A 15,842-nucleotide genomic window follows, 5' to 3' on the forward strand; every position below is an offset into this window, starting at 1 on the left:
CATAGAGAATCCAAAGCAGGTTCCAGGCTCCAAGCTTTCAGCACAGAGCCCAATGTGGGCCTTGAACTCACAGACTGTGAGATTATGACCTGAGCCAAGTTAGATGCTTAATCAACTGAGCCACCCAGGCACCCCAGATTTTATTTTATTTTAAAGTTGCTTTGTTTTAGAGAGGGAGCAATCAGAATCGGGGGAGGGACAGAGAGAGAGGGCGGGGAGAGAGAATCCTAAGCAGGCTTGGTGCTGCCGGTGTGGAGCCCAATGCGGGGCTTGATCCTATAAACTGTGAGATCCTGAGTTGGATGCTTAACTGACTGAGCCACCCAGTCACCCCTAAAGATTTTAAGTAATCTCTGTACCCAGTGTGGGGCTTGAACTAAAAATCCTGAGATCCAAGAGTCACATGCTCTTCTGACTGAGCGAGCCAGGTGCCCTGAAAATAGAAAAAACTGTATGCTTACAAGAGACAGAAAGATAATCTGAATAGAACAGACATCGATACTGACCCTAACTTAAGGGAAATAAGAATCAAACTCAAAAAAATTAGAAGACCAAGAATATCTGCTTTTCCATAAGAAGGAAGAAATACTGTCCAACACAAAAACAAAAGAACATTAGATTTTGAAAGAAAAAAATCCATTGTCTTTGTTTTAAAAACAAGCACAAAACAAAAAAAGATTAGTGTCACAAACACTTAAAATTGGGGCAGGGAGGGGTGCCGGGGTGGCTCAGTGGGTTGAGCATCTGATTTCAGCTCAGGTCATGATCTCACAGTTCATGGGTTTGAGCCCCGTGTTGGGCTCTGTGCTGACAGCTCAGAGTCTGGAGCCTGCTTCGGATTCTGTGTCTCCTTTCTGTGCTCCTCCTGTGCTTGGGCTTTGTCTCTCTTTCTCAAAAATAATTAAACACTAAAAAAAAAGTTGTTTTTTTTTTTTTAAATTGTGGCAGGGAAGTGTAGAAATGCCACACAGTACAATGATTTGGCTTCGTAAAGTAAGACCCTGATTTAAATGAAATGTCACAAGTCTTCATATCTACGCACAATATACCAAGAATATAAAATAGATATTTTTTCACTTAAGTTTATTACAGACTACCAGATCATTGTTTAATGCATTTACTTCTATAGGCCTTCTCTTTTTGGCAGTACGTGTTACCTTCATACATACATGCTAGATATTTTACGATTAGAAGCACTCTTCTCATTTCAAATAAGTACCTTATCGTTAACCTTTACACACACACACACACACACACACACACACACACACAGTACTTTCATCATAAGAAATTTGAGATAAGGTCAGATTATCTAGAAAGTTGTTTTCATTAATAGTAAAAATCAAAATATAAAACATGTAAATAAAAATTTATAGAAAAATACTAGTTGTACAACTTATTTGGGTTATATTTTGATAGAATTTTTTTACTTAAAAATTCTTTAATGTTTATTTTTTAATTTTTTAAATATTTGTTTTTGAGAGAGAACACGCACGCAAGTGGGAGAGAGAACCTGAAGCAGGCTTCAGGCTCTGAGCTGTTAGCATAGAGCCCAATGGTGGGCTCAAACCCACAAACTGTGAGATCATGACCTGAGCTGAAGTCGGATGCTTAACTGACTGAGCCACCCAGGTGCCCCAGAATGAATTTTTTAAAATGGGTTTTGACTCATGGATATCTGTCTTAAAGTTGCAATGAGATAGTCTCCCTTTCTTAAATCTCTGATAGCTCAGGATTAGCTTAATTTACTTAGGGAACTGCTGATTTGGAAGCATACTTTAGAAATGCAACTCTCTTGAAGTAAGGAATCTAAATTGTCACTGCAAATAGTGTAAAATAATGTTGTGAGAGGAAATGCTTGAAAAGTTTGTATGAATTTCTTTATATTCCTGAAAAGATTATTGAAAAGGAATTTTTGTGCCTATTGAGCTGTACTATGCAAATAATGTATGAACTTGACAAATTTGTCATTTAGAATAAAACTATTTTTATTGGAATTCAGGACCAAAGTAAAGAAAGTATCATGTCATAGAACATTGACCAGGTATTATGTAGAAATAACCTTGTTCAGTTCATTCCCAGTAAAATTTTTAATTGTGGTAAATTGTTGGATTTTAGTACATTGTTACCAGCCTGTTGCATCTTTTAAAAAACTTTAAAAAAAATCTGTATTTACAGGCTTTGGAATTTGAATACACATACATGTTGTGACAGACTTTGAAGTTCTTTTTAAGCAAGTTTCTGTCTTTACATGTTGAACTATAGAGCCCCTTATGTATAGAGAGCTGAATTATACATGTCTTAACTAGGGATATTTCATATTTAATATAAAGGCTGTTCACCTGTAGAAAAATTACAAGGTTGTCTCTTTTTCTTAAGGTAATGAAATTTTCAACCAATCTTAAACCATTATATGTTTCTTTGTAGTAATTTGCTCATCCAAATTCTTGAGATTAATTTCATGTTGGAAGTGGGGCATTCACATAGTGTTTTTAATGTTCTCAATAATTCTGGTGTTTTGATTTTCATAAACAGTTCAGATACTTACTTAAAACCCTACTTTCTTTGGTATCTTTTCTTTAAAGGCATTGAAAACTAAGTATTTCAGTAATCGGCCAGGGCCAACACCTGGATGTCAGCTGCCAAGACCAAACTGTCCACTGGAAACTTTAAAGGAACAGTCAAATCCAGCTGTAGCAACAAAACGGAAGCGAACACAGGCCTTGGAACAAGGTAAAACTTTCATTTTCATAAGAAATGAAATGAATTCAGAAAACTCCAGTAGGTAATGTATAGCTAGTGACTGAGGGGCAGCTAAGACATGTAGATTGTGAGCTGTTTGCTTTTTTTTAAGTGTATGGTAGAGAATGTGGTATTTTAGCCATATTTGTTTCCATTGAAAATAATTAAACCAAACATTTTAAAAGGATGTGGTATACTTTTGACTCATGGAAAAAGTATACTCTGAGTATACCTCAGCGTTGCACGAACTATCAATGTGTGCCTTATTTTCTTTATAAATTTTTATCGGTATACTACATGCTTAATGTTTAACAAGTGCTATTAGCAAATCAAAGCAAGTAAAATATATTGGATGTAGTTGGATGCAATGACTGGTTAGAATTGCCATAAGATTAAATGTGAACAACCTCATTTTTTTTTCACCTAGGAGGATTACCCAAGAAGCTAATTTTTTAGTTACAAAGATCACTGGACAGTATTTTACTACTGAAGGAAATAGTCCAAAAGGCAATTAATGGAAAAATAGTAAACGTTAAGTGAATGCTGTAGAAGGAATTTGTAAATATTCTACACATGTAAAATATGTAAAACTGGATTATTTTTATTAAATGTATTTTAAAACAAACTTAATTCTGATTTTTCTGATGAGAGTGCAAAAGTAAGATTAAATTCAATTCTCTGAAACGTAGAATTGAAAATTCATTAAGGAAACCTTAATAAAAATAATCATCAGTTATTTTGATGACCTGGCCCGTCTAGCTTCACAGATTTATAGTAGTATTTAAAAATAGGGTAGTAGGGGTAGAGGTAGTATTTAAAAATGGAAGCAGTAGTAGTAATGTAGCATATACCTACGACCTAGAGTTAACAAATGTTAATATACTAAATAGGAAAAAAAAGATAAAACTACAAATGAAATTGAGGTCCCTTTAATATGCCATTCCATTCTTTTCCTTTTTGGCTTCCCAAAAGGGAAGCGACTCTCAGGAAATGAGGGTCTTTCCATGATTTTATCCTGCTATTTTATAAAAATGCATGTAGTAATATACAGTATTATTTTGAGTCTCCAAGTTTTATATGAATGATAGGCTATCTCATACTATAATTTATTTTTACTCAAAGCTTTTTTATTTCTTCCATGTTAATACATATATATCTAATTTATTTAACAGCCATCTAATATATAAACATACATCTATCTTACGTATACAACACTACATTCTTATGCTTTATTTATGGACTGTTATTTTTCTTTCCTGTATAAAAATTACCGTAAGTGTATCAGCATAAAGTAACACAAATTTACTAGCTCATAGTTCTATAAGCCAGAGATATCTGACCTGGCTCAACAGTGGTTTTCACATAGGTCAAAATCAAGGTGTCCGTTGAACTGGACTCTTATCTGAGTTTCTAGAGGAGAATCTGCTTCTATGCTTATTCAGTTCGTGTGATTTTAATGCACATGCTTTCTGTCCCTGTTAGCTGTCAGCCAAGGCTTTTCCCAGCTTCCTAAGACAGTCCACATGCCTTGTCACATGGCATTCTCCATCTGTAAGCCAGCAGCCGTGCTTAGAATCTTTTTGGTTTTCTTGTCTGCTACCAAAAAGGGAAGTCTGCTGTCTCAAAAAAAAAAAAAAAAAAAAAAGGTCACCTGATTGGATTATCCATATATTAAGGTCAATTTACTTGGGATTTTAATCTCTTTATAGCAGTACCTAGATTAGTACTTAAATAATCAGGATGGGAATCGTAAAGTATGTATTTTCAATAATGTTGATATTGCCATATTTCCACTGTGTTCCCAATAGCTATTCAGTTCTTAAAAATGAAGAACTCTCCACACCCCACCCCACCCCATCCCAGGTGCCTGGGTGGATCAGTCAGTTAAGCATCTGACTCTTGATTTCAGCTTTTGATCTCAAAGTGGTGAATTCAAGCCCCACACTGGGCTCCTTGCTGCGTACGAAGTATACTTCCCCTTATCTTACTCCATATATAAAAACTAACTCAAATTGGATCAAAGACCTAAACTCAAGACCTAAAACTGTAACAACTCTTAGAAGAAAATATAGAGGAAAAGCTTCATGACATTAGATTTGGCAAGGACTTCCTGGATAGGACCCCAAAACACAGGCAAGAAAAGTGGGGGGGAAAAAGACATAGGGCATCTGAGTGGCTTAGTGGGTTAAGTGTCTGTCTCTTGATTTTGGCTCAGGTCATGATGGGTCATGAGATGGAGCTCTGTGTTGGGTTCTGCACTGTGTGTGGAGCCTGCTTGAAATTCTCTCTCCCCGTCCCTGTCTCCCTGCCCCTTGCTCACGTGCTCTCTCTCTCTGAAAAAAGAAAAAAAAAAAGACACTGGACTACGTCAGCATTTAAAACTTGTATGTATCACAGGAGTGTTAAGCAACACAGTGAAAAGAACAGAAGAATATATTTGCAAATCATATATCTGATAAAAGATAACTCAACAATAAAATATTTTAAAAAATGGGCAAAGGACTTGAATAGACATTTCACCAAAGATGATCTAGAAATGGCCAATAAGCATGTAAAAGATGCTCAACATCACTAATCATTAGGGAAATGCAAGTCAAAACCACGGTGACATACCCCTTCATACACATTAGGATCACTACTATATATAAAAAAAAAAATCATAGAAAGTAGTAAGTGTTGGTGAGGATATGGAGAAATTAGGACCCTTGTGTACTACTGGTTGGAATGTAAAGTGGTGTAGCTGCTATGACAAACTGTAGTCTTTGCTTAAAAGAATTTTAAAGGCATTTTCATATGATCTAGCAATTTCACTTCTGAGTTATATGCCCCCAAAATTGAATGCAGGTTCTCAAATATACACGGTCATCAACACTGTATGAAAGTATTTGTTTCCCCTCATCATCTCTAGCACTCACATAATCTTTGTGATCTTTCCTAATTTGGTATCTCATTATCATTTACTTTTTTTAAACGTCTACTGTTGTTGAATAGTTCCTCACATTTGCTTACCATATATAATCCCTCTTTGTGAACTGTTGATTTAGATTCTCTGTCATTTGGGGAGTATTCCAAATTTTAGCAGTTTAAGCATCTGCATTTTATATAATACACATATACACACATTAAAAAAGAACATTTCTAGCTTTTACTGTTTTTTACACTTAGATATTATTGAACATGCCCAAATCTTTGCTTTCCTTACCTTTTATTTCATATTAAGTTATTATATGTATTAGTTCTGTGTATATTCTTTATCATATTCCATTGACCTGTTGGTACCACACTATTTTAAATAATGTAGCTTTATATTACTACCAGGACAATGCAATTTAATGTCTAGTAACAGTAGTTCCTCATCATTACTCCTTTTTTCAAAATTTATTTGCCAAAGTTCATCTTTTATTAATATTTATTAAAGCCAACTAAATGTTCTTGCTTTAACACAACTATAAATGGTTTCTATTTTATATTGTTACTTCATTTTACCCTGTTACCTCATCTATAAGTAGTATTCAATGTAGCCATATATCTTTTTTTTTTTTTTTTTACTAGAGATCATAACTAAAGTTTTACAAAACTTCTAAAACTTCTGATAGTGTAATGCATTTCCTTTGGCATAATTGTGATATTACTAATATAGCAACATTCCCAGAAGGTATTAAAGATTTTACGCAATACCTTAAAATTCAGCATCAAAACCAAAGAATGGTGTGAGTGCTAGAATTCTGCACAGTTCTGGCTCCAAAGTGTCATCACACCAACAAAAAAAGAAGCTATAAAGGTAACTAGCAATGCTTTGAATATACTTCTGCCAAAGTCCCACCATGATAACTTTTTTATTGAAGTTAACTTAAGGAAATTATTAGTTGTAACCTTTCTCTGGCAAATGAAAATCCTGAAAAATAGCAATAAAACAAGATACATGTATTTCAAAAATTATCATGCAGCCACTCCTAGGCATTGTTATTTCTTAGAGCATTAATTTATATTGTTGCTTAAGCCAAAGATCCCTTTAGTCAATCAAAATAGTTTAATAACTTTTTTTTCTCAGAAATCACTTTCTTGTTTTTAAGATGTTGGCAAATACTGAAAATTTAATAAAGCATACTAATGTAATTTATAAAATCCATCAACACAGAATATTAATAAATTTCTTGTAGAAAACATTTGAGTATTTAAGCTACCTTCTAAAACTTAGAAATACCCATAAAACATATAACTTCTGAAGATGTAGCAACATTTGTACAGTCCTTTTTTAAAGTGTCATAATATAAACAGCTCTCAGGTCTGATTTCAATTGATTTATCTTCAAAACATGATATTTGATGGCAAAGAACAGGATCTTTTGAGAGTTCTTGTGCAGTGCTGATCTCTGTGAGGGTGCTGGATTGAACAAAGACAGCCCGCAGAACTTAAAATGTGAACACTTGAAAACACAGGATCATGCAGTACAGGGAATTCTGAAGCTTTCCCCCATGCATTTTTTAATGGAAAATTGTCTTTCACAAGATTTTTTTCCTTATTGTCATTTGAGGTGGTGTCTTTCTCTTCTAATGCCCGAGCAAGCATGTAACTAACTTTTCTTTGATGAGCCAAAGCTTCTTCTTTGTCATTCAACTACTTGGACAAAAAGTAAAAATATGCCAATTAGTCAATAAATCACAGCATATAGAGCTATAATCAGAAGACTTTTTCTCAGAATGTTCTGTCTTCAATCTGTTAAGTCAGTCAATGTAAATACATTAATTAAATAAGTTAATCTAGCAATCCCCAAGTATTATGCTACACATTACTGAGGACTTTTTTTTTTTTTAAGGAAGAACAGAAGTTTCCTTCTGCTGAAACTTTTGTAGGTCATCTGAAGAGAGAGGAAAAACATACACGTGGGGTGTGTGTGTGTGTGTGTGTGTGTGTATAAATAATATCAACATGTAATTACCCCTGCAAGAGAAGGCTGAAGTTCTTTATATGTGAAATTTTTAAAATATATTTATATGTGAATAAATGACTTTAACCCTCTTATATAGATAAGTATGTTCATATAGCATGAGTCTTTTAGTTTAGTCATATGAAATAGGGATAATGATTCAAGATATAATGTGTGAGAAAGTTGCCTTGTACATTTTAAAAATTCCTGAATTAAGTAAAAGGTCTTGTCATGGAATGTATGTGTAAATGCAGATGACAGAGGTACCTGCAGTTAATTACAGGGAGCCCCCTCTTTTCAGAGGTGAAGCTTTAACTTGTACAGGAAGAACATGGATGGGAGAAGTGGGAAGAGCATGCAGGGAATTTAAGGAGATGAAGATCAAAACTGGAGGATGGTACCTCAGCTGAGAAAAGGGCATAAAAGGCAAGTACAGAGTACTGAAGAACGGAATTTTTAAAAAAAGAGTTGAATTAATAGGAAACAAAAAGATTAGCTTAACCACAACTTCTAACAAGAGAAAGCAAAAACACTGACCAACTCTGTTAGCATCTTAAAGACTTCCTGAGGATTATCCTGGTCTTCAGTCTTCTTAGAACTGTTTTCTGAAGGGAGCATACCCAACAGTTTCTGCCCTAAGGTCTTCTTACTTCCTTGTGATGGTAATCCTAAAACTGAACATGCAAATCAACTGAAACATAAAAACCCTCACTCATATACTTCCAGGAAAAGAGGTAAGTCTGAACCAAGGATAATTCATTTGTAAATCAGTCAAGAGGTGGTTCTCTTCTGGAGAAGTCTGGTGAGTCAGGCATCAGTGTAGTGGGAAGAGAACACAGACTTGAGAGGCAGGATGGCAAACGGAGGTTGAGTGGGTCACAGTGTAAGGACCCAGAGCAATGCCCTGCCTGCCGCTCTACTCCTCGGCTCCCAGCGATAGCTTCCCTTGAGAGAGCATGCAGCCCACATTACCAGATCATCTCAGTCTTCCAGAGGAAGCAGCAATCCAGATGTGTGTGTGAAGTCTTCCAGTGTTAAATGTCAGCCACTTACCAACATTATTTGACAACGCTATGTAGACCCAACAAAACATGTCTGCAGGCCACAAGTGGTCTCTAAACCATGCAAATCCTGCGTTAGAGGAGAAAGACCTGGACTTGAATCCTCATTTAGCCCCGTACTCAGTGACCTTGGACAAGGTCTCCGTGCTTTTTTTCTTCACTCTAGAATGAGAATAATAGCCTCCATGCTTCAGGATTGCTGTGTCATTAAATAATAGAGCACAGGGGCTGGGAGAAGGGAGTGGACAGTTAGTGTTTAATGGGTAGTTTCTATTTGGAAAGATGAAAAAGTTCTGAAGATGGATGGTCTTGATGGGTACACAACAGTGTGAATGAAGTTAATCTTATTTAAATATGGTTAAAATGGGGGATGCCTGGGTGCCTTGGTCTCAGCTCAGGTCTTGATCTCATAGCCATGAGTTCAAGTCCTATGCTGGGCATGAAGTCTACTTAAAGTTAAAAATGGTTAAAATGGTAAATTTATGTATATTTTAGCACAATTAAAAAAACAAACAAACATGTAGCCCAGGTACTGACCTAATGTTTAAAAGTCCACATCTTGAAATGTGTACACTGATGATGTTCTTTATAGAAAGGATGCAGTTTTATAGCAGAAGGTACCAAAATTGTGGATTTATACAAAGAAAACATCAAGAATGCCTTTGGAATGCTCTGCAAATGGTCTAATGGAAAACTGAGAACAGATAAAAGACAATTCCCTTTCCACCCAATTCTGATAAACCACAGCTACCGGGGCTCACTCACTGACCTCTTCCTCAAGCAACTTCGACAAAAGGAGAAAAGCCAGACAAGTTGATGTGCTCATTAGCTTTGATGAGTGAATGAATCTGCATCTCTATTTGTAGTCTTAAAAAAAAGAAATATGCTATAACCTATCTCTCAGAACTCGTCTAAGCTGCCATATCAACAAGAAAAGTTAATGTCTTCTAAGATGTTAACCACATACAAGAAACTGACCTATGGCAACGTCCTGTCCCTCTTCAGATTACTGAAATACATGAATAAAATGAATCAGTCTTGTCACTAAGAAACTGACAAAGAGTAGGGGCACCTGAGTGGCTCAGTCGGTTGAGCTTCCAACTTCGGCTCAGGTCATGATCTCACAGTCTGTGAGTTCAAGCCCCGCGTCGGGTTCTGCGCTGACAGCTCAGAGCCTGGAGCCTGCTTCAGATTCTGTGTCTCCCTTTCTCTCTCTCTGCCCCTCCCCCACTCATGCTCTGTCTCTGTCTCAGAAATAAACATTAAAAAAAAAACTGACAAAGAGCTACTGACACTTGTATGGACTTGTAAAGGCCTTTTGGAGATGAATCAGTTATTTTAAATTCTGCTTCCAGTCTCTTCAGGGCCTTAATGGAAAACAAAGATCAGGAGCTATATCTGTCAAATCATATTTTTAATGGAAAAGTTTTTCAAGTTTGTCATTAGCTAAGAAAGGCAGTCGTTCTAGAATATAAAATGAGTATGTATTCAAGTGCTGAAATGAATATTAATCTACCTCTTAGGAAAAACCCATTTTGTCTGTCTAGCATTACCTTTTTGGCCAACTTCCACGCACACAGTGGGTGGTCTTCTGTGCAGATGACAGAATGTGGCAGGCTTTCATAAGATTGTTCTAACCATGCCTTGCCCTTCGTTTTCTTTCTCCCATAACTCTTCTCCTCATCTTCCATCAAAACAAACAAGCAATTAAATTACATTTCCAAAGGGATTTGCCTTCAGTTCACATCACAGAACACCAAGGTTGTGCTTAAAGAGAACACCTTTGAAAATTCGGCAGTCCAGCTCCTATCAAGGGCTTAGCTTAGAAGAGGTGCGTGAAGATGACCTACACATTTGTGGTCCTTGAAAGAACTAGATATTAACATTTCCCATCAATTCCTAAAAGACTAAGTATATGGACTATGTTTGCATATTTGCCTGGCAGAATCACCTACATTGAGTTGGGCACTAAGGTTATACCTTTGGCTTTTATCAAGGGATTATTATAGATAACAGCCATATAAATGCTGATTTTATATTTATCATAAATGATTGTTGGGGACTTAGACATGACATTAGCCAGCTCAGGGATTTTTGTTGTAAGTCTCATGTCAGAAAACCATTTTAGAAATTAATTTCAGGACAGTGTGGAATGCCTCCTTAAGAGTCAGTGTTGAGAGTTACGATTTCCTGTGTTGCCCTGACTTCCACCTGATAAACAGTCTAAATACAGAAGTCTTATGATCTGCTTCTATCTACTTTCATAGTTCTTGTTTATCGCTTCCTTTTTTATTTTCCCTATATTTTATTTTCCCTCTATTTATATTTTCCCTATATTTTATTTTATTTTCACATCACTTGACCTGTATATTATTAGGAATATGTACTACTTGAGAAAAAATTAAAAATAGGTATCTTATTAAAAGTTTCATTTTTAATATTCTAAGACTCATATTTCCAAAGTTCATCTGAACACGAGAAAGATTGGAATTAGGATTATTGGTTTTGACATATTAGAAAATATTTAGAAATATAGTCATCTCAGAATTTCAATATTAAAACATCTAAACCTACAAACTTCACTATGTAATCTTTCTTGACTAATAAAAGATTTCAAGTTGGAATTTTAAATTGAAGCAATATGAGTTGCACTGAATAATACTGATGAATAAAAACTGATACTGAACATTTAGAGAAACTAAAATTTCTAAAAAATAACAGCTACTTTGATTTTATTGGATGATCTACTTCCAACTGTCATTTTTATTCTTTTATTCCATTTTTATATATTTTGTTCACACCAGTACAATACTGAAAAATGGCCACGAACTTTTGATAGGTATGTGAACAAAACTTAACCCTTAACTTGTTTCATTTTTATAAAAGTATTTTATTAATATTTCCAACTTAAGATTTTTCCTCTACTCCTCTATCTCCTTTTAGAATCACACATTTCAGCAAAGTTTAATTAGATATACTTCATGTTTGGGTTTCACTATTTTTTTTAAAAATTTTTTAATGTTTATATTTTGAGAGACAGATGGAGCGTGAGGAGGGGAGGGGCAGGGAGGTAGGGAGACACAGAATCCAAAGCAGGCTCCAGGCTCCAAACTGTCAGCACAGAGCTAGATGCTGGTCTCAAACTCACAAGCTGTGAGCTCATGACCTGAGCTGAAGTTAGACGCTTAACTGACTGAGCTACCCAGACACCCCTGAGTTTCACTATTTTCATTATGACATCTAGGCAGTTTCCCTTTAATCACCTAGCACTCATAAACTTTCCCCACTAAACATGGTCTTATTTAAATGAGATAGTTGAGGGGCACCTGGGTGGCTTTAAGGGTCTTTTTTTTTTTTTTTTTTTTTTAATTATCTTTGAGAGAGAGAGATAGAACATGAGCAGGGGAGGGGCTGAGAGAGAGGGAGACACAGAATCTGAGGCAGGCTCCAGCCTTCGAGCTGTCAGCACAGAGCCCAACACAGGGCTCGAACCCATGAACAGTGAGGTCATGACCAAAGTCAGCACTTAACAGACTGAACCACCCAGGCACCCCATGGCATCTGACTCATGATTTCAGCTCAGGTCATGATCTCACTATTCTTGAGATTGAGCCCTGTGTCCGGCTCTGTGATGACAGCTTGGAGCCTGCTGGGGATTATCCCTCTCCCTCTTTCTCTCTGCCTCCCTCCCCAACTAGTGTGCACACACACTCTAAAAATAAGTGAACAATTTTTTTTTAAGTAGCTTAAATGAGATAGTTGAGTAGTAGAAAAGATTCTACTGTTTTATGGTTTTAGTGATCCCAATATTTCTTCTGCATATGTAACGTCCAGTGACCCCCCCCTTTCTTCCCATAGTTGCTAAATTTTGTAATAAATCACAACTGTGAGACTTTAATTATATTCTCCTTTCATTTAACGGTGCATAATCAACTTTGATTATAATCAAAAACAACTAAAATTGTACCTGATTATTGCCATTATAATTCATATTTACCATCCTCCTTAAGGTGCTTCCAATTTATCCATTTTGTTGCTTTTTTACACATTTTATCCATTTGTGTCAATCTTAGTGCCTGGTCATTTTTCCTCATTAATTGTTGCTCAAATGCAATTCTGAATGCATCTGCCATTATGTAAGCTTCTTCTTTACTCTTCTGCAAAAGTCCCAACTAGTTTTGAAAGAAAGTTTAACAGGTGTCATATGCAAAACTAGAACAATTCTTGCCTGAATGCTGAGCAACATTAGCAAATGTAGTCTCCCTGCCTAGCATGTATCTGTCAGTCTGATCTATTTCATGTGCTTAAACTAATTAGTACTTGCTGATTCCCCTCTACAGTAGCTGTCCACTCTGAACTAGATTACCAGAAATTTCCTTCCTGGTGCCCGATCATTCCTTGTTAATCCACTTCTTGGACCTTACCTCATTACCACAGAAAGGCCTTGTGTGTGTCCTGCCCAACAAGTAAGAAGGGAGGATGCCAAAGGCTGCATTTCCATTCTGCCTTGGGCCAGTCTAGACAGTATCACTGAAAATAATTATGAATCTCACCTTTTAGGTACGTGCCATAACTGACCCTGACTGATCTTTGTAATCTTATGCTTGTCTTAATGAACTGCTAATTTTTAGCTGTTATTTTTCCTATGTCTGAAGACTTGAAATTCCATACCTTCAATAAAGGTAAAATATTTTTAAAATTATGGTCCATGTTTGTATTTGTTATTATAACTAACTATAATGGCAGCTGTCATTTAAGTGCCAGCACCTGCATGGTGCAGTGCTAAACATTAAATGTCTGCCTCTTCTATTTCCGCAAAACAGCCCAATAACTAGTTATTATTCTCTGTTTTAACACATGTGTCCAAACCCACACACGTAGAAAATACTAGAGCTATGACTCAAACCTAGGTCTGGCTGGTACAAAGGTCCCTTCAGTATACCTTGCTGTTTTTCTGCTAAGCTTCATGTTAATCTCCCCATTTATCAGTGTTGTGGATCCTAGTGATTTTAAGCATGAGCTTTTTCCTCTAATTATAAATAGAGTAATTTGGGGACCATTTATAGAGAAAAGAAACATAAACTTAGGAAATATTAACTATAAACTTAGGCAAACAACTTTATGTTGCCATAGTATCATGCCAAGTACTATTTGTATTTTGGAACCATGTAAATAAAATCCAGTTTGTACGTTAATTCTATCACATAAAAGTAAGCCTAAGTTCCACAGCCAGTGACTACTAAAAGGAAGCTAATTATTGCAGATATTTCCCTTCTATCAATAGAGAAAAAAAAAGCTTTTAGTGTTTTGATAATATGGTACTTACCTCCTGTTTGAGCTTAAGAAGCATTTTCCGAGCCGATGCCGCCATTTTGGCACAAGCACAGGGACTCCCTCCGGGACCATGGCAAAGGCAGGCTCTGAGGACAGCAAGCTTTAAACCCGAAAACATTACTCCCATTACTGAGGGTCGCACTACCTAGCTGCACACAAACGCAAGGGCACTTACACACATGCACATTTATATTCGAGCATGCAATTCAAAGAAATTGGAAAGAGAAACAAAAATAGAAGAAAACTGACAGGCGGATTTCAGGATCCAACCACAAATGAGGAAAGAATGTTACTACTTGGAACAAATCCATAAAGGAGTTCTACCTTGCTTCTTTTCTTTTTCCAAAACTTCTAAGTTGGCACCAGTTTCTATGGTCTGAATCCCTGCCAGGAACTTGAAGTAATATTAAAATCTACCTTGTTGATTTGTGAATGAGCTTAGCCTGGCTGCCCAGCATTTACTCCTGCCAGCTCCCACCAGGGAGAGGTACATGCTTAAAAATGATGAATGAATTTTAATATGTCAGGAAAATAATCATCCCTCCATTTCTAAAAAAATACTTGTGATTGTGTCATGTGAGACACAGCTAACACAGCTTATGCTAAAACTATAAAAATAAGAAATGGGGCAGGAAGTGGCCAGCACATGTCCTAGTGTACCAGAATGTAATGCATGGTACCAGTAAGGTTGAGGAACTGTCCTGGGGAAACCAATGGGCCTCTCTTACCCTCAGTCTCAAATTGCTAAGTATAGTGCTATTCTAGAACATGTCGCAGACGGTGATGGGGAAAAGGAAAGTAGAAAATCTCCCTCTTGTTCATCTTTCATACCTGCCTACCTACCTCAAGACCTGAAACCTCTGTAAAACCACATTTATCACGGCACTTGTGTTCCTGAGCTGCCATCTGCTGTTTGATCTCCAGCATGGCAAGGGCCTCCAAATACTGTCGATTTAAAACTAGGAAGGGCCAAAGAAGAGTGTTAGTTATGCAGTCTGACTCCGGCCTCACCTAAGCTACTGGTTACACCAACATCATACACTGCCTACCATACGTTGCCTACCAAAACTGCACAGCCAGAAAATCTGATAAAATAGTGGGTATCAAACGAGATAACAGACACTTAACACTAGATGAAATGTTACTGTATTTAATGTGGAAGTGTCCAAAGTCTGGTCTTCATTTGCTCAAAGAAAATTTGTAGGATTTTCAAAGAACATACAAATGCAAATTATTTGCACTTGCTAGATCTTGAGACCACCAGATGGTGAGATCTCATACATTAATGTCAAATGGACCAGCTATCCAAACTCTATTAGACTTCTATTATGAGTTTTCACAAGTTCTCAACCATTTATAACAAGAGCGGTCCTACATCCTGGAACAGAAAATCGTGACTTCTCCCCGACTTGTTGCAGAGTGAGGTGGTAGAGAGGGAGTGGATGTGGTTATAGGCTGCTGCTTTCCTGAACTAACCTAACAGGTGAAATCTCCCATCTGCTCTAATCACAGGTATGGAGAAGCACCATTTTCTCTGTGCAGTTCTCACCCAGGAGCTCTGCCACTATTCACTTACTAGACTACAGAAAGTGCCCCTCTCAGGCCCATGACCTGATTCAGAACTTTGTCTCCTTCAAGCCACTACCTTAAAACAGTTTCTGCTAAGAAGGAAGAAACAACACATCTCTTAAAATTATATAAAAAGTTGATGCCATCTTAATATTCTTAAAACATCTTGGAGGCGCCTGGGTGGCTCACTCGGTTAAGCGTACGACTTC

General features: G+C 36.6%; 2 protein-coding genes across 11 annotated transcripts in view; one reads left to right on the forward strand and one right to left on the reverse strand.

The window, feature by feature from the left end:
- Positions 1-15,842, forward strand: part of CDK7 (cyclin dependent kinase 7) — a 62,858-nt gene that overhangs the window by 33,390 nt on the left and 13,626 nt on the right. For 3 of the 9 annotated variants that reach the window (XM_042940466.1, XM_042940459.1, XM_042940476.1), the window contains exon 11: positions 2,586-2,733. In XM_042940466.1, the coding sequence (XP_042796400.1) occupies positions 2,586-2,733 (148 nt within the window). Of the gene's footprint in view, positions 1-2,585; positions 2,734-3,169; positions 3,368-7,558; positions 7,945-7,970; positions 8,216-9,322; positions 9,862-15,842 lie in introns of those variants that run through there. The other 6 variants (XM_042940456.1, XM_042940453.1, XM_042940478.1 and 3 more) reach the window with 4 other exon arrangements.
- CCDC125 (coiled-coil domain containing 125) overlaps positions 5,277-15,842 on the reverse strand; it is a 32,073-nt gene continuing 21,507 nt past the window's right edge. For both annotated transcript variants that reach the window (XM_042940450.1, XM_042940451.1), the window contains exons 8-12: positions 14,908-15,023; positions 14,057-14,164; positions 12,728-12,902; positions 8,207-8,343; positions 5,277-7,359 (exon numbers count right to left, since the gene is read on the reverse strand). In XM_042940450.1, the coding sequence (XP_042796384.1) occupies positions 7,051-7,359; positions 8,207-8,343; positions 12,728-12,902; positions 14,057-14,164; positions 14,908-15,023 (845 nt within the window). In that variant the 3' untranslated portion in view covers positions 5,277-7,050. The remainder of the gene's footprint in view (positions 7,360-8,206; positions 8,344-12,727; positions 12,903-14,056; positions 14,165-14,907; positions 15,024-15,842) is intronic.

The sequence above is a fragment of the Panthera leo genome, chromosome A1, assembly GCF_018350215.1.
Source record: "Panthera leo isolate Ple1 chromosome A1, P.leo_Ple1_pat1.1, whole genome shotgun sequence".
Lineage (NCBI taxonomy): Eukaryota > Metazoa > Chordata > Mammalia > Carnivora > Felidae > Panthera > Panthera leo.